At 45.2% G+C, this 23,568-nt stretch overlaps 2 protein-coding genes and 1 long non-coding RNA gene across 3 annotated transcripts in view; 2 read left to right on the plus strand and 1 right to left on the minus strand.

The window, feature by feature from the left end:
* LOC135378153 (venom metalloproteinase BumaMPs1-like) lies at positions 1 to 23,341 on the minus strand. The gene is made up of 14 exons (XM_064611065.1): positions 23,232 to 23,341; positions 22,683 to 22,858; positions 20,833 to 20,925; positions 20,538 to 20,661; positions 19,542 to 19,571; positions 17,393 to 17,520; positions 17,228 to 17,299; positions 14,235 to 14,380; positions 11,270 to 11,319; positions 7,833 to 7,938; positions 6,782 to 6,925; positions 3,027 to 3,156; positions 2,403 to 2,516; positions 1 to 385 (listed from the first exon to the last, which is right to left on the minus strand). The coding sequence occupies exons 1-14, from the start codon at positions 23,272 to 23,274 to the stop codon at positions 329 to 331; spliced, it is 1,413 nt and encodes a 470-aa protein (XP_064467135.1). The 5' UTR covers positions 23,275 to 23,341; the 3' UTR covers positions 1 to 328.
* LOC135398612 (leukocyte elastase inhibitor-like) overlaps positions 1 to 23,568 on the plus strand; it is a 208,054-nt gene that overhangs the window by 123,628 nt on the left and 60,858 nt on the right. The gene's annotated exons all lie outside the window — the stretch shown is intronic.
* On the plus strand, positions 20,014 to 21,215 carry LOC135378154 (uncharacterized). Its single transcript, XR_010418285.1, has 2 exons — positions 20,014 to 20,149; positions 21,086 to 21,215. It is a non-coding gene; the product is annotated as an uncharacterized LOC135378154 (long non-coding RNA).

The following is a 23,568-nucleotide window of genomic DNA, read 5'->3' on the forward strand; positions in this document are numbered from 1 at the left end:
GCCGGAGAAGGAATTTTATTTCACGTGCAATCGCGCACTGAATGATCCTCGCGTGACAACAACTAGATCAGTGCTCGTCATCATCAGTTGCACTACATACTTCTCTGTTTTTATTGTACATTTAATTACATATGACGAATGCTTTTGCAATTTGCGAAAAAATGACGTCTATATAGTGACGTATCCGGAACGCACCGATGTCCCAACCACGTTCCCCTTCACTTGCCGCAGCCATAGTGGGTAAAACCAGAGACTTCATGATACCGGTCATCTGTCTTGACGTACAAGGAAACATGACAGGACAGGCAGGACGAGGGACGCTCGTAGCTTAGAGATAGAACCCCTCGGCCTCATCTTTATCCACGCATATCTCATTGAAGCACACCTATCGTGAAAGGCAAACGAGACATAATCATTAGTTCCAATATTTATTCACGACCTTTCCCAAATTCTGGATATACCTCTTGCGAGACAACATAAGACAGCGATACGTAATGGAAATTCAACCGCTCAGGTGTACATTTTGCACGTGTGTTCAGCATTGACGTCGGGGATACGTTTTAACTACTAAAGTACTAAAGCACTAAAGTTCAAAAAAATTTACCCTCACAAATGGGGGGTCGTCGTTACCTTCACAGTCATGTAAAAGCAGCGGGGTCAGTGTTGCGTCGTTCGTTATTTAAGCGCGAAGTAACCCAAAATTTACACTTTCCCCTTCTCTCCACCTCAAGAAACGCGGGTGTTTCCTCATTGGTCCCCACAAATGATTCCCCGCGATGATTGGGCAAATCGTTTGCGGAGACCGATGGGATGTATCCGCCTCAAAACGGGTCTAATGTTATTAAGCGCTAGAACAATAAATCTGAATTCGATACATCCAACAATATTTCGTCTACCTTGAGCCAACTACGTCCTATTCAGGCTATGGCTAACTGAGAAGACTCTTTAACATATCAGAGTTAAGTGCACGTTGTAGTCATCTAAAATGAACACAAGCCATAACAGGGCCGTAACACATTCCTCCTGTCGTACATGATTGGAAAAACAAGGACAGGGGCGCACGACCACTTTAACTATCTGAGGGCGTTCCACGGGAGGCATTCAATGGAGCTGAAGAACTGGGGAAACAAATGGTGTCTATTCGTCCTCTGTGTACAGGTTGGGACAAAAGTTTACGGAACACGCGAGCGGCGTATTTTTTCGTCGGTACGACACCCTAGCGGCTGGCGGAAGCGGGTGAGATGCCAGAGACACAGCGGTAGTTCCGGTATCTCCTGGTTGTGTTTGGGAAGTGGAAGTTACCGCTGTGTGTAACTAACGGCGTACCCTTCCAACCCTCCGAAACAGTGAACTCACCCGCTTCCGCCAGCCGCTAGGGTGTCGCACCGAAGAAAAAGTACGCCGCTCGCGTGTTCCGTAAACTTTTGTCCCAACCTGTATACTTCGGTGACAAAGCACTGGAGCGAATATAATATTGGCGTGCAGTAGTACATGTACTGTAGATGCAAATATGGAAAATCGTACACTGTACTAATTACGTATTAGTCGGTACATAAGATGGTGGCAGCTACACATGTAAGAAAAAGCAAGCCGAAGCTCTTTGGCTGCGCGGCGTAATGTGTGAATGTGTAACTCAAACATTGCCATACCAGCGGTAAACCATATGGATGAATCGGCATTAGACAGCCGTTTCGGCCTTATTGGCCATCAGCAGCTTCGCGCATGTAGGCTACGTTTGCGTGGGTGGTGTCAGAAAGTCACGTACACTCTAGAAACGGAACTTCACCGCATAGCACGCTGTGCGCCAACCATTGCCACGAGTTATAGGGTTATCGCTTCCGATTCCAAGAAAGAGAGGTGGCATACACCTTTCTTGTGGCAATTTGGATATACGATGATTGCCACAAAACGGCGTAAGCCCCCCCCCCCTTCTCTTCGAATCTGAAGCGCTTACTCTATCATTCGTGGTAATGGTTGGCGCAGAGCGTGCTATGCAGTGAAGTTCCGTTTCTAGAGTGTAGAGCACGATTTCTTCCGATCAGGTTGAGAGCCTCACTAGTGTTGATATGAGAACGTTTGAATTACAAACTCACACATACATGTAACAGATATTAGTTTATTACAGTGAACCCTCGTTATTATGACCATGGTCGTTCCCGAAAATTTAGGTCATAATGCGGAATTCTCGTATTAACCAGGGGGATTTGCAGAGGTTTCACTGCATTGTTCCCCAGAAGCATGATCGTAAAGCGCGTATGTCAGATTATCGGGGGTCATATTAACGAGGGTTCACTGTATATTATATTATATTATATACCAGTTGTAGGATGCCTGCGGTGTGTATACATATGTCGGAAGTTTTCTCGGCCATGTTCCGTTTACAAATAATGAGCTGAAAGTACCTTATTCTCGCCGCAGATGGTGCCGTTTGGAGTTATTTGCGAGTTGCAGTTTGGCTTTTTCTTGTTTTGGTATTTGCAGCACTTTAAGGTGCACCGAGAATCAGTTTCAATTTCCTGAAAGGCAGTACGTTACATACATAAACAGCGTAAGATCAGAATGAAAAAATAAATAAATATGCTTCCACATTTTACCCGAAACGCCCTCCGCAACCACGTCCTTGTCTAGGACATCAGTTTAAACACACGCAAAAAGGTTTGCAATGTGAACACGTGACGATTTATCCCATTGCACTTTGTCGCGCTCTGTCGCTTTTCACGTTACAACATTACCAGAACTTGATACAGCAATGTTTCGTGGGGGCAGAAGCCCTTCCCAAGCCGTCTTCCCAGCCGTTTAGTAGTCGAGACATGTTTTGTACATCTCCTTGAAACATTCGAATTGAAGCACCCGGCAAGTCTTATTTATTTATTTACTTTCCCTTTTTTTCTTGCAGGTACGAGGTTTGATCTACGTGTACAAGTGTGCTTTATTCATAAAAAGCTCCAGTAACGCACTTCAATTACAGTGCACCCATTTCGTCTTATCCCCACTCTTATTCTCTAAATTGCGTCTTACGGACTTACCAGCTGAGCATACCGTTCACCGCGACAGTATGTATTAAGGAATTCCTGTTGTCCACGCATTTCTTCTCCTTGGTTGATCACTTCACTGTAGTTGAAGTTAGTCTTCCAACATTTCGGGCCAAGGTGTTTGCTGCGTTCAAAAATGTATGTGTTCTCGTAAGTCAAATCTCGTCTTATTGACAAATTCAACAGTCGCTGTTGGAAATGTCAACTGCCTCTAGTGCACACACAGCGCTCCGTGTGTGCACTTGTTTGTTCTTCGTGTCCCGTCTCTGCGCTGTTTTTACGTAGTTATGTACCAACTTGCCCGAATCTCCGCCTTAACTCTAGTTGGAGTGTTTTTTTTTTCTTTTTCGTATGCAAACTTAGTCATGAAAAAGTTGTCCAGTTGTTTCAGTTTCTTTTGAAATGGTGAGCAGGCCATACACAGGCAATGTCGCCCTATGCAAGTAATGCTTCCTACAGATGGGAACAGGGTTTCGGAATTAGGTGGCCCATTCCACCCCAATCACATTTCGAGGAATGGATGTATGTGTTCATTCCATTCCTTTGAATTCCTCGGGGTGGGGAGCTATGGTCAATTCCCATTTCCGGAATGGCTTAGGAGCTCTCATTCCAGTCCTTCAATTCCGTAAAAGAATGAACACGGTAATATCAATGAAACATGTAAATAGTCTGACACTTGCCAGCCGAGCGCGAGCAGTGCTCGGCTCCCAAGCCATTCCGGGAATGGGAATTGACCATAGCTCCCCACTTCGAGGAATGTGTAACGTCATCCGAGACAAAAATGTTCAAGGACAACGTGTAGAAGGGTTCCTAACATCAAAGCGACACTAATGCACCTGAAATTGTGCTAAGTAACCTTTCTGGGATATTTAGTACGAAATATTGAATAAAAACACTAGGCTGTCTTGCTGGTCACGGCCATGGGTGTCATATGTTCCTGTGCACAACCATTAGCTGCTGGAAGTATAAGACAACCGACTTCACCGCGCTGCCATAATCCGGGCACAGAACGTGTTGCGAAGGTGCACTGCTTCAGCAGCAAACAACAGTTGAGCTCGGCAGCCGGGCTCGTGACGCTAGACGAATGCGGTGAGTGATCGTGGTGCTGGTGACAGGGGTCACCCAGGCCATTCCATTCCAGAAAAAAATAAATAAATAAACGGAATGATTTCATTCCCACTCCAGTAAAAATTTCGTTGTTGCCATTCTATTCTTATTCCATACCGGGCTGTATAAAAGGTGGAATGATTCCGGAATCATTCGAACTCTGGAGTGGCAAATCCACAACCCTGCTTGGGAGAGGTTCAGCTCTTTCATTCCATACGTATATGCACAGATTGAAGCGAGGCAATCTGTGAGCCTCGTTCGTCCTTCAAACGTCGTCATACAGGAACGAGCAGTTGTTGCTCTTATTTATAAGGATCATGCTTATAAGCCGCACCCATGTAAGGGTTGTTGCAGAATGAAGACTGGAGTTATACTGACACCGACACATAAGGAACCAAACTCGCGGGTTGCCTCGCTCGCTATTTATGAACGAAAGAATCCGTAATTGAAGCTTTCCCTCTCCCCGGATTGTTCCTTAAACTATCTCCCGCGATGATTGGACAAATCGTTGGATGTAAAATGAGAGCCCACTCCGCATTATAGGCCTTCTTGAGAAAGAGAGGAAGAGGGATACTTTAGGTTAGGTTTTCAACGCGTAGCATGCAACAAGCTTCAAAAAGCAACGTGTGCTGTTGCCCAAGAAATATTATCGTAGCTCACCTGTAGCGCCGCGCGCGAGGTCTTCCAAACCTCTCCCTCCTTCAGAGAGTATTCAAGTGAATGAGTGATGCTGACGTCACCCCGTGACGTAGAGAGTCCGTCGTAAGTAGCGCCGCACTGTGTCCGTAGCAGACGACTTTTGAGCGCGAAATGGATATCTTTAAGGCGAGTTCCCACATATAACGCTTCGCTCTCTAGGGTTAGAAAATAGCGCTCGAAACCTAGCGTTTTTTTTCCGTTTGCCGTTCTCACATACAATCGAGCACATAGCGCTATCCTGCTGGAGTCACGAGATACCTCTTTGCGACGTGATGCACCGGTGCTACAGTGATTGCTTACTGTCGGCGTCGGGTATACGCAGCATCAAGGGGGATGACACTTTCGATGCTGTGATCGCGATACCAGACTATAGTAACCCATGCATTGGCAGATGAAACTCGTGGCCATTTTCACGTCGTCGTCGTCGCATTCCCGTCTTGCTGCTTCGAGTGATCGGAAGCAAAACAGGCCCCAGCTTCCGTGACGTCACGGCTGAAAGAAGCTCACGATTGCTCACCGACAGACTCACCACTCAATATAGCGCTAGAAAAGTTGACCGGGGCTCTACTTCGACAAGAGCGGTTTCATAGCGCTTCGTAGCCATGCGAGGAGGAAAATATAGCGCAATTTTCTAGTGCTATGTAGCAAAGCGCTATATGTGGGAACTGGCCTTTATGCGGCTCGCTACGGCGATGATACGGCAACGGACCAGATTGTGTAACGACAGGCACATAAGCAGTGGGGTCGGGCCTGCAAAGTCACGCCGTACGGCCCATGACTCTTTTTTCGTGGCGTTCTTGTAAAATAGATTGCGTTGTGACAACATACACAGTGACCGAGCATCGAAAATATTGTACGAGGAGTGTTGAAGTCAAACCCGGACTTTCTGTCTCCTGAGTGTACAAATGGCTCGCGCTACTTCTTTTTCGCCATTTTCACACGCGACAGGCCTCCGTGTTCACCATGTGGTGGTCCAAAGTTTGTGCAAAACAGAAGACTCGTGCTGAACAAGATGGCCGACAACGAGGTGAGCGCGCACATCGAACAGCGAATTGCCATGAAGTTTTTCGTGATTGAAGGCGTAAAGTCATCTGAAATTCACAGAAGACTTCATGCTCAGTATAGCCACGATACACTTAGCCGCAGCAAAGCGTTTGAGTGGTGCAAACGGTACCGAGACGGCCGTACATCAGTGCAGGACGATCCCGGCCGGGGCGGCTCAGAGCCCAGTGTCAGAGTTCCTAAGAACATCCAACTTGTGGAGCGCCTGATCCTCAAGGACCGATAGATAACATGTCTCGAACTGGCTCGAAAGACTGACCTTTCTGTGGGAACGTTGAACACTATCATTCATGAATACCTCCAGTTTCGGAAAGTTAGTGCCCGTTGGGTCCCGAGGCAGCTCTCCGTGTTTGAACGGCAGAGAAGACTGGAAATCTCCCAAGAGCTAAGGTACCTTTCGACACTGAAGTATAGCGGTTCCTTGATGGGATCATCACGTGCAATGAAACGTGGGTGCACCATTTCACTCCTGAGTCTAAACGCGCATCAATACAGTGGAAGCATCCGGGCTCGCCAGCTCCCAAGAAGTTCCGAAGCACCCCGTCTGCGGGTAAGGTCATGGCCACGGTTTTTCTGGGACAAGGCTGGCGTTGTTCATGTTGAGTTTCTGCCCAGTGGTACCGCCATCAGTACCGCTACAACACACAGCGGAAAATTTACGGAGAGGTCTAGCACTGCTCCTTAGGATGTTACAAGCACGGGCGTAGCCAGGGGTTCAATCCCTCGAAAGCGTAGCTTTGGTAGTGCATTGGGGAAGGGACACAATGGGGAAACCCCCCCAAAAAAAAATATTTGTCTGGCTATCATCCTGGTTACAAGGTACATGGGTTGTATATGGTGTTTTGCTTAACATAGACCTCGGTCAGGTGAGTAACACATACCTCAGGAATCCCCTGATATGGACTTTGCTGCATTCAGAGAATTGCACTCTCTTGGGTCCGTTGCCGCTGGGGCCACTCATAATGTAGCCGTGAACACCTTTGCATATGGGAAGTCCACCAGCGGCATCGTGTGGAGCACCGACCCTGCACAAGATTATAATATACGACGAATAAGCGGGCCATAATGTAACGGACAAGGAAGAGCTGAGTGGTGGAGCGCAGGTCCTTTTATGTCAAAATAATAATAATAATAATAAACAATAAATAATAATAATTATATTAATAAGTGTACCACATTTTGTCGTGTATGGGAAGAGTGTTTTCTTGTGATGGTGATGTAGTAAAGAAAAAATGAGGAAGTCATCGATTCGCGACAAGTCGAACTAGCTACCTCAGGGCGCGCTTACACATGATGAATACAAACAGATAAACGGGTTAAAATGATGGTGCGCAGCATGTAGTTGAAAAGGTTGAAACGAGTTAGCGCAAAATGTCAATCAAGAAGAGGGACCGGGTTCCGTAAACTTTTGTTCAGCACTGTACGTAAAATCTCCAATCTGTGAGTGTTCTCTTTGATGCATATTTGTGTGCTATTGATATACATACGGCTCGGTTACGGAACGTTTTGCTCGACTTGCCAGTCCTGATAGAAAGTAAATATTCTATAGGGCTGGAACACAAAAAGTGACTAGCACGACACCGGCAACAAAGTGTACGGGAACATGAAAGTTCGAAATATGGCAGTCGCCAAAAAAGACAGGGTGGCAGCAATTGAATCTGCGCCCATTTATTAATGGCCAAGTGCGCTGTCTGAGTGTCCCGCCGCTGTTTGGCATTTTTGACGCCTACCATATCTCAAGCGCCTGTCTTGGTACCACATGGGGGGCGCTGGTCATATTGCTCAAACTACAGGGCGCTTAAAAACAAATACGGGGCAAAGACGAATGCTGAAGCAGACTCACTCAGTGTCACGACACAACTTGTGCAAGAAATATCAGCATAAATAGTTGGACACGAATGCAGAAGGTAACAGCATGCTTCGACTACTCACATGTGTCCGATCTCGTGAGCGGTGACGAGCAGTTTCCGACCGGGCCAGTTATAATCAGGAACCATAACGAGCCTGGTGCGAGTGCACAGCCTGCCGAATGCTATACCTTCAAAAAGAATTTTATAAGTCTTAGCAACACCTCCACGTCTATAACTAGGATACATAAGCATCGGAAAGTCTCCGGAAGAAGGAAGAAAGACAAATAAAAAAAGCGTCACCGCATCGTACGTGTGCGTGTGACACGCGTTCACGACAGTTCTCCCGACGAGGAGAGGCACTGCCACCAGTCGAGTGCTTCCAAGAAATGCATCTGCGAACATTTCTCCACAGAGTACTGTATTTTAAAGGGACGGCCGCATCCGTTCCAGTCGATTTCGAGACAAGAGTATCATTTTATTTCTCGTGGACCAATGACCACAGTATCGCAAATCCCACATGAAATAGTGGCGTAGTTGGAATATTGGTAGTTGGAGTGGGTATTCGATGGAATACATGACGGAAGCACACGCCGGATGTTGAGAGTATGCCGGAATTCCCTCTCTGAAAAAATTACTGTGCAGATTGTCATTGAAATGCGATAGCATTTATAAGCGCATCGCGGGCATTCCCCGACAATGGACCGTACAGGCCTGTGGAAACGGAAGTAGCTGACGTCCTTGACAATCAATACCTTGTCTATGCCCCTGACGAAGGCACAATCTATAACATCTCCAGTACGAGCTGTGGAAATTTGATCGTCACTGGCTATAGATGCAAATCGAAGACTTCCTTCATAAAGACCGCGAATCAGATTTTCTAGGTCGTCTTAATGTCCGTATTGGAGTTGCCCACAACAATCATGAGCATGTTGTGTTCCTTCAAGTTTTCTGCGAAGGTGTTGCCTGCAGAATAATTGAGTTTGGAGGTGGAGGATCTCGGTATAGTGTACACCAGCCCGATGAGGGTGGGGTCATCCTTGTTGTCCACTTCTACGGCGCATAGCTGGGGTAAATTCCCCAATCACCCTACATTCCACAGGTACAGAGAGCATCCCAATGAGGACTTCCGATGGGTGCTCGTGCGTTTTCTGTGGTGGGTGGGTAGTTCTCCGCGACTACCCGATCCCCAGAGCAGGAGGGACTGCACACCTCTCCACCTCCTGTACCATCATCACCTTTCCGCCGAGAACCGCTATATACGAGAAGAAAGTTACTCTTCCTTGTTATTTAGTTATTTTTCTATATTCCAGTCATGTGTTGTGACTTCACGAAGGATTCCGGAGAAAACGTATGACAAATAGGACGTCGCTGCCGAGAGAGTCCTGCCCGAAGAGCTGAGCTGTTAGCACCACAGAATTATCGTTTCTGTTGCGAAGTGAGAAATTGTAAAGTTAAAGTTACACCTTTCGAACCTTAGTGCATTGCTTCCTTAAAATGAAAAAAGAAAAAGAAAAACTTAAAAAAACGTATACATGTATCGTTTAATGAGTTGTAATTTTTCATTGTCAGTATTTTTGTATCACTGTTTTATTGCCTCATGTTTTGATATGAACTAATGAAACCAAAGAGAACTGATGTTCTGAGGCTGGAACAACATAGAAGGGACAATCACATACAAGTCCTCAAGTTGCCTAAGAAGAGCTACAGCTGGCTAACCTTTTCAGTGACTTCCATCTTTCATCATAATGAAACCAAATTCATTCGATGGTCATGCTCTCTGTTTATCTAGAAGTTACATTTTTAAGGCCTTCCATTTTTGTCCCGATGAAGATTTATGTTAGCCCAGGATGAAAAAACCAGCCGTGTAGAGTACTATAGGCTGCTCACAGTTGCTTTTTGCAGGTATATTCACTCCAGAAACAATAATTGTACTATTTCAAGCTGACTGGAAATAAATCTAGGTCAGATGAGAAAGGTGTTCAGGTGTTTGTCCAGTGAGTGTTAGATGACTCCAAGAAGTCACAACATAGTCAAGATTCAGCTAACTCTAAGATCCATATACAAACGTGGTTCACAACAACGTCAACAATATCTCATGATTAACACATTACACAATACTCTGCAATGTGCTGCGGTATATTAATATACTGTTTATTTCGCAATACATGCACGTCCCTGCATATACAGGGTGTCACCAGCTAAATGCGAACATCTTTTAAAAAATATATACATCACTTTTTCCGAGATGAGATCAATTGCAATATGACATATGCTGAAGGGCACTCCTTGGGAGGGCATTAGCAAACTCCTAAGGCAATACCTTAATTAACTTTTAATAATTACCTTTTTAATTATAAAAGCCACGAAGTTGTCCCAATGAGAATATCTGGCCCCTTCGGTGACCTGATACCGGAGCCGTATTCAGAACAAAAATCCGTTCGATAGATTGTTCGCAAAAAATTCGTGAAGGAACACCATTTTTCTTTATTTTGTTCATTGCGCATCTTCGGAGACGCGACTTTCCTTCACCCACAATGTGTATACCACCTTGTATATGTACTGTGAGCCAAACTGTGCTCTCGGATCATAATATGATATGTTGCAGCTCAGTATAGATGTACATTCAGCGGAATATATGAGCCATGCAGTGTGCCATTGTACCCAGTTCGCAATAAATATGACATTTTGACTTTTACTTGAACCTTTGTCCGTAATGAGACACTTTCGGTCGAACTGGGATTTTGGCCGTAATGACACGCTTGAGGATTAAAGGATTATTGGCCGTTATGAGATTTCGTCCGTAATGAGATAGAATCCATCGTGTTTATCTCAAAATTCGAGCGCTCTTCTACTTTTTCTTTGTGTGTGTGTCTTCGATAAAGAATCACGTAAGAGGCACTCGACTGCAAACTACTAAGTCCGGGGTTCAACAACTTAATAACGATGAACAACAAATCAACTCTTCTATTTCTAGAGGCTGGCACGAGGGCGGTTCCATCGCGTAGAAACACGGATATCCGCGCGACGCCCTGGTTTGCGGATAGAAGTGTAAGGTTTTGAAATCCGCGGGAATAAAATGCGGATGAAACTGCGCTCCTCTGCAGCGCCGCGTAGGATACGCCTATTTCAGCTGGTGCGGTTGCTGATGCGGTCGCTGATCTGACATGCGCAGATACAATGCGGATGCGGATTCGGATACTGCCAATTTTATCCATCAATTTTTAACCTCATTTATTTATTTTATCCACGTATCCACCTCCATCTACATCTTTCTTTGCTCCAAGGTTGCTATTTAGAAACTTACGTAATTATTGAATTAGTCGCAATACAAAAATATATTGGTTTCCGTAAGAAAAACCATTTAAAAGAACCATTCTGTTAGCAAAAAAAAAAAAAAAAAACCGAAGGAAGGAAGAAGTAGCATGGTTCAAGTCAAGTATAACACCCTAAACATGTACATAAAACACTTCTACAGGACAGGAACTAGGAGTAGAACGATGAGGTTGATACAGAGCTTACCTCCCACGGCTGTCACTCCTGTTCCGTTAATAATTCTCCCGATCCCCAAGCTGGAAAACAAAAGAGAAAGAAAGAGAGGAAAAAAGAAAAGGGCTATAATATTATTCGCAGGCATGACCTTTTGAGAAATGCTTGAGCACACCCAGAGTAACAGAAACACGTAGTGACCGACGTCATTTGGATTTCACGTCACTCCTTGCAATCGCGGGGTGGTACATATGGCTTCTAGCACCGTGTGTAGGAGATTTCCGGAGCACGTTAAGAAACGCCAGGTGATTGACATTATCCGCAGTTTTACCCTGCGGTACGTGCAGCATGTCTTCACACAACTAAGCTGACTCACCTTACGGGTGAATCTACTACGGCACCCCTTCTTGAAGGTTGGATAGAACCAGAGATAACTGAGTTGGTGAGAGAGCAGACACTGCATTCATTTACAGAACGAGAATCGGGCCTACGCGGTCTCTTCATTTCAGCGACGTTGTTGTTGTTGTTGTTTCTTTCTTTTTTTTTTTTTTTTCATATCAGTAATTCGTGGCTTTACGTCATGATCATGAGCAGCACCACAGTGGTTAATTTTGTCCACCTGAGGGTTCTTCAACGTGCGCTGAAAGCTCAGCATCCCGAACGTCTCCTTGCGGTAGACGGCGTGTCAGACGGGCAGTCTACAATGATCATTGAAACTAATGGCCATTGAACGTGCGCGTGGCGCCACCAAGCGTGTAGCATGTCCACCCTAGGGAGCATTTGAACCAATGCTTTTTGAGAAGTTGACTGGTGACAGGCTTGGTGGCGCTACGCGCATGTTCCATGACAATTGGTTTCAATGATAATTGAAACCAATGGTCATTGAAAATGCACGTAGCTTCACCAAGCGTGGAACGTGTCAACTTCACAAAGAGCATTGGATCCAGTGCACCGTGACCTGTTACACGCTTGGCGGCGCTACGCACAATGGCCTTTGGTTTCAATGGGCATTGAAGACTGCCCGTCTGTCAGACACACCATGGCAATACTCACCACCGAGCATTCTGATTCATTTTCACTCGTGCTCAATGTGGCGAATGAGTTGAGCATGAGCGAGCAAACGGAGAGCGAATGAGCATGGGTGGGCATATGAACAGCTGCACAGGGAGTGAGTGAGTAGCGTATGGGGAGCTGAGAAGGGAATGAGTGAGCATGATGAACAAACGCTGAGCTGTAGTGAGCGGTAACGAAAGTCTCGGGAATTACCGGCGACGCTATGTAGGTCAGCCGGACGATTACCACTAAGTGGATCCCTCCCCGCAATCAATCTCGCTATCCTAATAGCCCATTACGTCCTTCTCTATATCCTGAACAGTTACAATGGTAGCGTAACACCATGGGCGAAGGACCGTTTCATGGCCAAAGCGCCTGCAGCCGCTACACGGAGGAACGTGATATACTTGATAAAATTCACACTAATTAGCATGCTCCACTAATGCTCAATTTTACGAATGAGTTGAGCATGAGCGAGCAAAGAGAGAGATGAGCGGCGAGTGAGTGAGCTCGAGTGAGCAAACCAGGAGCTGAACTGGAGATGAGTCAGCGAAGTCACAATTGCCGACCTTTGGTGACAGGAGTACTTGTACCCTGCCATTACAACAGGCGCGCACGCTATCGACTTGTCCACCGAGGCCGGTAAAGATTTTTTGTTGGGAACGCAACTTTTTTTTTTTTTTTACTCTGAGGATACAATATTTTCTTCTCGTTAGCCTACTTTACGAGATCTGGAAAGGCCAATGAATTCAGGAATGAGTGCTCTTCGCTGTTGGGTGGTAGCCAACCCCCTCCATTTGAACGTGAATAGACGTTGATCGTCGAATAACGTGTTTTCTTATCTGTCACATGCGGTAGGAATAATGTTCGCAGTTCTCAGGAACTCTTGCAAATGAAATTACAATACAGCAAAAGTATATACAAGATGGATGAATCGCCGTCTTGAGCCTGAATACAAGGGAATACGTTTTAACCAAGCTGTGATTGAACTCTGTGCTCGCTGTGAGAAAACAGCGAAAGAGAAATTATGTTACGCTACCGTGAGCTGTGACGTGATGTGGGTTAATTATTTTACACATCAAATTTCATTGGTATGATAAAATAACGACGGCTTTGTACTAAAAGTGCTACATCCACGAAGAAAGATGCATGCACATGAAGCGCTTATAAAGGCTAGTTATAGCAGATAGGCCATACATCATGGGCATGCAATAAAGGCACAAAATTTACGAAAATTTCCATCTAGCTCAATTCACTTCCGACGAATCATGAAAGTTCTATATCACTTCGCATTTCCCACCTCTTCGCATTTCCCACCAGCTGCTAACCCTTGTCTTTGTATGAGGTCTTGTTTCGTGCCAGTGTAGGCTTTCTTACGATCTTCATATAGCGCTGCCTTGCGCCACTTTTGGTGCCACGCACTCAGTAAATATGTCCTGCAGACTATATTTCAAAGCGACAGTGATTCTCCGACAGCTCACGAAAATAGCGGAATGGGCTACACCTCCTCCCCTAACGGAAAACGCCCCCTCAAATGTTTCACGACACCTCTCTTGCTGTCTTTCCTGTGCACCGTCTACAAGGGAGGGGGCGGGATTTGTTATTTCAGCTATAGACGCATGTCGGAAATGATACCTAAAGCTGTTACAACGTAACTGTAATAATGGTTTCCCACGCTTGCGATTCGGTGTAAACTATAATCCACTGCTATTGACGCTGCATATGAAAGAGAGCGGGTTTTAATTCTCGCTAATCTTCGGTTAATCAAATCCAGAAGCTGAACGTCTTTTGCATGATTTTCCGAACGCCACTGACGAAAGTTTCGTTGTCCGCTGTGCCAGTGGTACCTTTACGGAGCATTCTAAATACACCACATCGTTACTTGGGCCTAGGAAGCATAAGTATCTTATTGTACTCTTTCGTGAGTGTGTACAGGCATGCTTACGAGGTCATCCATACGACGCCATCGTAGTAGTGTTTGCGATCCAACTCCGTGTTCAAGTATCTAGAAAAAAGATGGTTCGTTCTCCCCATGGCCAGAACCCATTTGCCGCGCTTATTTTTCGCTGTAACCATGTAAGGCGGCTGCTCCTGCAGGGAGAAAAACAGAGAGAGGTTACATCGTGTGATGTTTGATTGACACACACAACACATCGTCTATGATAGCTGAGCGAACATCTTTTGTAATTCTGCAGCGACGTCATATTAAAGGGTCACTACAGTGTAAAAATTTATCCTCGCGGAATGAAATATGCCGTTGACTTGATACTATACTGCAAAAGGAACGGAACTCATGCGTTGCGCCTCTCGTCATTTATAAACGAAAGAACCCGCAATTTTCGCTTTCTCTGTCCCTTTCCTTCTCATGATGGCCGATACTGCGGAGTGCGCTCTCATTAGTCTCCGCAAACTATCTCCCGCGATCCTCGTACAAATCGCGCGAAATTTTAGCACTGTAGTGCCCCCCTATACGAAGGGCGGGATACTATGTGTAGTCGTGTCCAACCTGTAGGAGCGGCATTCTCTTCTCTCTATTTAACCACCAGCAGACAACGTAATGTATACGTTGCGCATGCATAAGTTATTCAGGTCGCACTTCTGTTTCATAAGATATATTTTCATGGAGTAATGTAATAGGAATACTTATATTAGGATGTTCTCCTTCAGCGCCCGATATGCCGTTCTTATGTGGAACGCGATTGTAAAGAGTTTCAGTCGCGAGTGACTTCAGTCGATCACGTACACATGCAGACTATTACTTTAAGAATATGTTCCCGCCGACGGGAGGCCTGCAAATGTGGATCTAGCTTTCTAGGATCTAGAAATAACGACTGTATATATATATTGATCTTGACCAAAGACTACGTACTGGCCAACGGCTTCGTTGAGAACACAATGAAATATGGAAGTGTCATGAACTAGAAAATAGCCAGTGTCTCGAACTGGATATGAAAAGAGCTTCAAAAATAAAAAGAATAAAAATGATTTCCTAATATAACATGTAGCACGGCGGAAACACAGTTGATACCAGTTGGCAATGCATCGCAATAGCAATGGCAAGTGACTTCTGATTTTAGTATGTACCTGTATTCGGCCTGTATTCATGTTCAGCCCTAGTGTCATAATCATCGACACTGACATAATTTGCGCATGACATCCTTTCTTTTTTTTTTTTTCGCAGCTTGATGCAATAGAAACGGGTGACATTCGGTGGGAATGCCATTTAATTTGCTGTGTAACAGGGGTATAACAAATCTCTCTAGTCTGCTTAAGCAGGATAAGCTGCTGTTATGACGTCATACACATGTGCGAGAGGCGGCGTTGTCATCTGCTATACGCAATAGTTGGCCCTCTCTTACTTGGTCTTGACAGAATTTTGAAAACTTTACGTTTGGATTTAGTTTAGGAAGATGTTTCAATGTTCTTTTTGTGACCTACTAGAAGATTGCTACGTAGCTAGAAGGCTGGATCGAAACCGTGGAGCACTGTCGACACGTGCACGACTTTCAGTTTACAAACATGTGACGTCACGAGAAGGCCAGTTCGAGGTTATATTTTGCTGTAGTGGGCAAGAAATTGGAAAAACGCGTCGGCTGATATGCTGTTAAAGCTCATGGTGACCACCAGCGTGCTTTGCGTGGTGGCGTTACGTAAAACGTAATCAATGACGTAGGGGCTCAGATCGTCAATTTATAGGGTCTGATTGTTTCGGGTCCTCGAATTCCATCAGTCGTGAGCTGAACCAGACGACATTGTTTATACTGTCAGTCTGTATCCATGCTTGATGCAAATATTATTGAAGTGCAACAATAAATTATGCCGGACACGATGTCACAATATTTCTAGCCTCTGATTATAATACTCGAGGAATACAGGTTTGGCCACCAGGTATACGCATCTTTTACTGCGGACTGCTGGTTGCACAGCAAGTAACAAACAAACGACAAAAACAAAAAAGAACGAACAAAACGGAAAGCAAACCGTAACGACTAAGTGCATCAATAGAACCCGATTTCACCCCGAATTCTCCAGATTTCAAAACAGAACACGATTGTTTCCCTTATTCCATTCCCATTACAATTCTTTGTAACTCCAGCAGTTCGAAACATCCTGTCGAAACTCGATAGTAACGTGACGCTACGTCAAACCCAACTCTAGCTGTACGCGAGTTGAATAAAAAATAAAAATTAAAATTAAAAATGAAAAAGATTGCGGGTCTCGAAACGATAAATGAGACATGTGTTTTCTATTTCAGGCACTGAAAAACATGCGATTGGCTGGGCAAGAATTCAATTCCGAAACATTTCTCGCGACTTACAAATGATAAAATGCTCGGAAGTCATAGCAAAAGCTCCCCGAGAGAAATTATTTCGAGAACCCATGATTTTCAGACAAGTGGACTTTTAATATGATTTCTAACACTACTGTCATATACATAGTTAGCGAAGCGCAAACGCTTCAAGAAGCTTCGGCGTCTATCTTTGACGTCACAAAGGCGACATCCTGGGCTGTTCTTATTGGTTCTCGTAAATACGTGACCCGTCTCGCGACCGCCTCACTTGCGGAGTTGCCTGTCGTGATCTCGCCTGATTCGCGATTCCAATTTCTTACGCGTCTATCATCCCCTTTCTCGCAATATTTGGAACGGAGGTTCACATCGATGCATATAAGATTATTTTACATTTATCCTGGAAAACTTTGAGCGAAGTGCTACAAGTCCTTTAAGTTTGCTTCTTAAATTAAAGAGCACGTCATTTGTCTACCCTACATCTACATTAGAGATGTGCAAGTATCTGTTGCTGGAATCAGGCTAATAGAGCTATGATGTTGTTAATCAAGTTATTAGGTGCTGTTGAGCGTCAGCTAGCTTAACAGTGCAACCAATCTAGCTGAAAAGCACAGACTCGACATAACGAACACTGAAGGCGAATCCCTTACTCTTAAATTCAGTATTCCGACGAGGCGCAGCTCCAGTTTCGGCTGCGTCAGCGGCATGAAGAAGATGTTCATCTGTAACGCAACAGAATTTGTAAGAACACATTATAGGTGCATTCAACATGATCAACTATTGCGCTCTAGTTGTTCCTATGAGTGTGAGCTCACCGCTGTGTAATAGACCGCCAAGTAGTCCAACATCTTCGAGTCATTCATATTCACCAGGTGGGATGTATCCGATACAGCTAGTATTTCGGGATACACTGTATCTGGGACAGGCTCGCCTACTGAACGGTCTAAAGCGTGACAAAAAAAACAAAACAAAACATTTTTATAACGCTTGAACGGCTCTGTGACGCACCCCATGTTGCATCACGGGTGACATACCCTAGATCTGCTTCCCTGCAATCAGCCCTCTTTTACTCTTTCTCCCACAATTTAACGTGGATTGTCAAAAAGTTCCGTATCGGAATTTGTTTTAATGCAATATCATTTTTGGGCTACCTCCTCGGAAATTCCTGCGGTCTGCACCGATAACTCAGCTGGGATGATAGATGGCGCCACGGGAACTATGGACGCGGAACCGTTTATGACAGTGTATTCAACGTGACTCCTGCCTTTCTCTCATCATATACAGCTCTGCGTGTGTAGAGTCGCTTGAGAACCCGCTGGCGGCTGCCTGCCAGCATCGCATATAGTTGCAGATCGTGCGACTGCGTGACTGTGAGACGAGGAGTGCCTAGTACGGCACAGCACCGGGCGTGTTTGCTAGGTGAGGTTATCGCGAGGGCTATTACATCTTGCAAGCCAGACTGCCAAGGCGGCAGAGCGACGTCTTATACGTATTTCAGCACTCATAAGCCGTTACTGTGTATATGCTAAACCCGTGTATACAACAAAAACGAAACAAGCAAGATCGGCTTCAATAAAAAAAAAAAAAAGAAATCATCCTATAATTTGGGTCAGTGGATATTATTCCTTTTTCGCCAATCCCCACAGCGCGTTATCCTCTCAAGCATTACATGAGAAGTCATTACAGTTCTGCTCCCACATTTGACCCATATCTGCAAACCATTACGCGCAATACCAGCGGCATGGTCGAGTGGGCTAAGACGTCCGCTCGTTCGTGGTAGCCAAGGTCGTGCTGAAGACTGGGAGGTCGTGGGTTCGAATCCTACCACCGGCTGTGCTGTCTGAGGTTTTCCCTGGGTTTTCCGAAGACTTTCCAGACGAATGTCGGCGCAGTTCTCCTTGAAGTCGGCCCAGGACGCATACTAACCCCCCTGTCCCCACTCCTTCCTGCTGTCCTCTGTCCATCTGTCCACGTCTGTACGCCGCTCATAGCCACAGTTGCTTCGCGGCGCTAACATGCAATCAAAAAAAAAAGAAAGAAAACGCGCAATTTCAAATTATCCTCGCGATTGCTATCACGTTACTCCTCGTTGCATCAGCCGGGAGAATTAACTACATGAAGTTCTAAAAATTGACTCCTTTAATTGTCTAGAATATCTTCACATGCCTTCATACTCTGTGGTTTTCACAAAGCATCTTATTTTGTCATGCTACTGCCGCGTGCACACACAGCAAGGAAAGAAAGGAATAAATGTGGGGGCAATAAGGGGTGCCGAATATCGGCACGTGGATCTTGCGAAGTTATCACTTCGCTTTTCGACAAAACCTCTATATTCGCTCTGCGGTGTATTATATTGTGGACCGCTTGCGGAAAGCACGTTCATGCGGATTCTCGCCGGCCGCGAGAGCGACGGACCCCACAGCTTTGTGGCTGCACACTATTTTTTGCGCTACACTAAAAATAACGTACGCACCCAAAACCCAAAGCGACGTTTCAGTTCTGTGCATGAGCAGTGGAGAGGACGCTATTTCTTTGGGGTTCCAAAGCGCTTGGATCCCCTATTCCAAAACTATCTCTAATGGTAAATCGGGGTTACACATAGCAAGACAGCTATATGAGTGACGCCACACTGGTCGGTCTGAAGACTAATTTTGCCCACGTGAGGATTCTTTAACGTGTGCTGAAATATCGCCACACTGTGCTTAATATCCCTTACAGAGAAGCGCGACCCCCTGTCCCCCCCTCCTTCCTGCTGTCCTCTCTCCATCTGTCCACATCTGTACGCCGCTCGTAGCCACAGTTGCTTGGCGGCGCTAACACGGAATAAAGAAAAAAGGGAGGGAAGCACGTCTCCAAGCAACTTGTACCGTAATAATAAAATACCCCAATGCAATAACTAACAAAAGGATAAATTCGACTCTTCTTTGCATAGCTGCAAGAGGGAGGTTGGAAATTTGTTCTTACCGTCCTCACCAATGAGACCTGTAGCGTCGACTGGAACAGGAAAAGAAAAAGCAAACCATGTGAGAATCGGTCCTAAAGTATCAGGTGTACGGCGCAGTTCAAAACAACCAACAATCAAGATCAAGAACCAAGATCAAGAAAGCGGGCAACACGTGTGTTAGCTCGGAAAGTATTTCGATATCTGAAAGGGAAAGGGAGTACCTGTTGCAATGATTATAAGCACTTGCCATGTGACATGTCAGTAAAGTTGTTGAAAGTGAGCGCTCGATGTTGTGTGTGTCTGTGTTCGTCCTGGTTTTAGCGCTTTTACGTTATGGAAGTCAAAACAACCAATACACTTCGCCAGAAGATGATAAGCAGGCACAGAACATATTCTCAGCCGCGGCACTCTGTCCCACGTACTCGCCGTCAGTCTTCACTCGCGGCACGGGATAGTGCCTAATTAACATTGGGACGGTTTTGGATCTTAGCCCTCACTCCTCAGGCAATTGTGCGCTGGATGTTGCAAACAGATCCCGGGGTCGCGCAGCGAATAATCCAGACTCCTCGCACTCTGACAAGTCTGGAAGATTAGCTGTGCTTCCCCGTGTCTCTGTGCAACAAAGACGGTGAGTGCTGCAATGAATGCTCTGATATCATTTGTTATTAGATATCGGAGAAGACAAAGCATTTTGACTCTTTGAGTTCGGGTGCCAGCAACTGATAGGAGTCCCTATCACACACATTTTCTTTAATCACTTTTATTTATTTATTATAGTTATAGTTTAAATTTAAATTAGTAATTTAAGCTTTAAGCGCTATGCAGTAGTCGGTATCCATTATTTCGTTCAATTTCTCTCATTCCTGTGGCAAGGGGTCTACATGGATGATACTTATGATAATGCATTATCGTGTCGCGAACTGTTCAGTTTGTTTCTGTGGCTTCAGGTCATCAAGCGAGAGAAATTCATTAATCACGTTCTTCAGAAAGCCGCTTGCCGTGGCCTTGATACTCACCGAAATCTAACGCGTCGAGGTTTTCGTCGTCTTCCATTTCTTCCAACAGATGGGCCATCTGTCCATTGACGCGGGGTCCCGACGGCAGTGATTTAATCCTGAATTTATTCTTCAGTATTCCTTCCTGCAAATACAGTGTCAACCGAGCTGCTCGTCATCCATCCATCTCATCCATTGCGTGTGCTTCACTAATAGTCCAAGACCATACAGATGCATGGCTGTCCAAAAGTAGTTCACGAGTAGCAGATGGCACATAACAAATCAACGTTAGAACTTGAACTCGTCGTTATCTTACCAGCTCCGTTCCAGTAGACTTTTCTCGTATTATAATAGCAGCGTGGTGTTCAGGGTCACGGTAGAGATTGTCTTCGATATGGTCGACATTAACCTGAAGGCAAAATGCATGCCATGATTTAAAAAAAAGGGTGGATAAATTTTCAACGATTGCGTTGTGTTAAAGAAACGATGAAAACGTAAGCGTGTTCAGAAGGCAATAAGATGTCAGGTTTTTAAGTTGCTTACTTGCTTACTTCTTGCTCGTATCTTAGAGGCTGCGGAAGTTTCCTGACTAGTGAGTGACTTAATAATGGACATCCGGAGCTACCTTGACAACTCTCGTGTACACCATGTACGCCACATCTCGGATGTTTCTTTTAAATGTATGCTTTGTCAACTGTTGAGCATACCGCACGACTCTTTCGTTCTCATCTTTTTTCGTCTCCTCCCGTTGCAACTCTACCCCCTATACACGTTTCCGTTGCGTCACTCGATCGACGACGCCTCGGAAAAGTGTCATAGAGAGAGCTACTTGTTTAATGTGTACAGCCACATTCATGCAGAAAACAACACACTCACGGCTACCAGAAAAAAAGTTTGCCGCATGTGACGCAAAAGACGACTTCAGAAGTTCCCGGAGAGCATATATAGCATATCGCCGCTTTGAACTGTGGGAAATTTATTATCAGAAAGGAGCAGAAAGCCTGCTAACTGTTTCGGTTTCTCTTCTCTGGACCTGCGGCCCAAGCTGTGCCTAGGTCAGCAAAAACAAAACTATTCTATTGAAGCAACCGAAGAGCTACTCGCACAAGGCGCACTGCAATTTCTTTAAATCAGGTAAATATGGAACGGAAGTCGCCCCCCTATAGGAGGGGCTTTCTCATTGAACGGAGCTATGACTGACGAGGCAGATCTGTTGGCAAAAGTTTTTACTGAACTGAATTCTAGATCAGGTGGAAGTAGTTCGGATGCTCTCGGGAGGCTGGGCTTGGTGTCGACGGTACTGTCGTGAATGGTTGCGGCGACAGCTACGCTATCATAATCAACGTCTCTATTATCGTTGCTGCCGCCGCCACCGCCGCCGCCACCACCATCATCATAATCATCGCTGCCACCATCGTCGTCATGATCATCTACGTGATACAAACCTCACGTGGGCTAACGTCATACACAGCGTCACGAATCACTCACGCGCCGTAGCTATGTTGCTCACCATGGCAGCTATGAGCGGCGGCGTTGTTGGTGACGACCACTACAAACCAATGGTGTTTTCTTTTCTTTCACTTGCACCACGGCCATCAGACGGCCTGTGGCGCAGCGCTGATGAGGGCGAAGCGAACCGAACTTGCAAAACTAGGAACCGGCGAGGAACGCGTCCCTGGACGTTTCGAACGAGCTTCCTGACTTCGTCGGCCATCACGGCATTACATTACAAACGTTTCATTTTTAACCACACCAAACACGTCGGCTAGCTCAGAACGATTTACCTATGAGATTTCACATGGTTTTGCTACACGACGTCGATGCTGAGCAGCTGTTCAGTTTATCTGGGTATTGACCGCTCAAATACAAGACAATCTTGACATTTTGGTTTTCCTAAATAACTAACCAGTACTAGAAGCATAGCTTTCATAGCGTATTGTTTTGTGTATATCTGGCGCTCATAATAGCCATTCTGGAACCGAAAGGATTGTACACGCCTTGTTCGCATCTTGAATTCTGCAGACGTCGGGCTCAAAATGTTATGGCACTGCTAAATGAGATTTAGCTGTGACGTAAATTGCAAAATGTTTTAATTTACTATAAAAGGTTACTGAGAAAATGTAGCATGAAAATGTTTAGAGAAGGCTATTTTAACGTTATACTTGCCATCTTTTTGTTCAGTTGACCTCCCTCATACGACATAAATGTCAGAGGCTGAGCAAACACGGAGGTTCGGGATAGGCGCAGCGAGATATCGTCATTGATAGAAACGACCTTATGTCCATTGGAATCCCTGGTTTCCAGGATCCTTGGGTAGACCACAGAGCGCTTGGCCTGGCAAACTGTGCAGCAATAATCGAAATGGATTAACTATATGTATGGTGAGAGTTGCGAGTATTATTTTACGAAGGTCGGACTTTTGGATGACTATGTTGTATGTCTGCTCATAGAAAAAAAAAAAGAAAAGAAAAAAAAATAACTACAATCTCCGTTTAACAATCGGCGGGTTCTGCCTTAACAGTTCCATTCACCCTTTCGAGGCACTTCCAATGCAGACGGACCGGCTGTACTACTGGAGTAAACAAATAGGGTAAACTGGCAGTGTAACCAAAACCGTTTGTTCATATACACGGCTTTTATGGGCGTTCTTGAAGAACAACAGTGTTGAAACTCCCTAACAAGAAATGCCCGCTGAGTTAATATGCAGCAACTTACCACTAATACAGAGTAAGAGGAGTAGTAATTTCCAGCGAGTCATCGCCAAAAGTCGCGCGTCTCTAGCACAAGACTGGCTACAGCATTCTCACATTTTAAATAGAGTGAGATCTCCAGGAAGCAGCAGGCAACCTTGCCAATAACAGCCGACGTACGCGGCATTTTCGTGTGTTATGAAAACACGTGAAATGCGATATGTTCCTTCCGATGTTTTCCCCGTCTTTACCGGTGTAATCGACCGGGTCCCGCTTACCTAATTCCCCCAACGTAAGTGATTTTGGAACGGCTTTGCGATGGAAAGCGTCAGCATCATTATTTGCCTGACATTGCCGGCTAT

The sequence above is a fragment of the Ornithodoros turicata genome, chromosome 1 (genome assembly GCF_037126465.1).
Source record: "Ornithodoros turicata isolate Travis chromosome 1, ASM3712646v1, whole genome shotgun sequence".
In the NCBI taxonomy this organism is placed as follows: Eukaryota; Metazoa; Arthropoda; class Arachnida; order Ixodida; family Argasidae; genus Ornithodoros; species Ornithodoros turicata.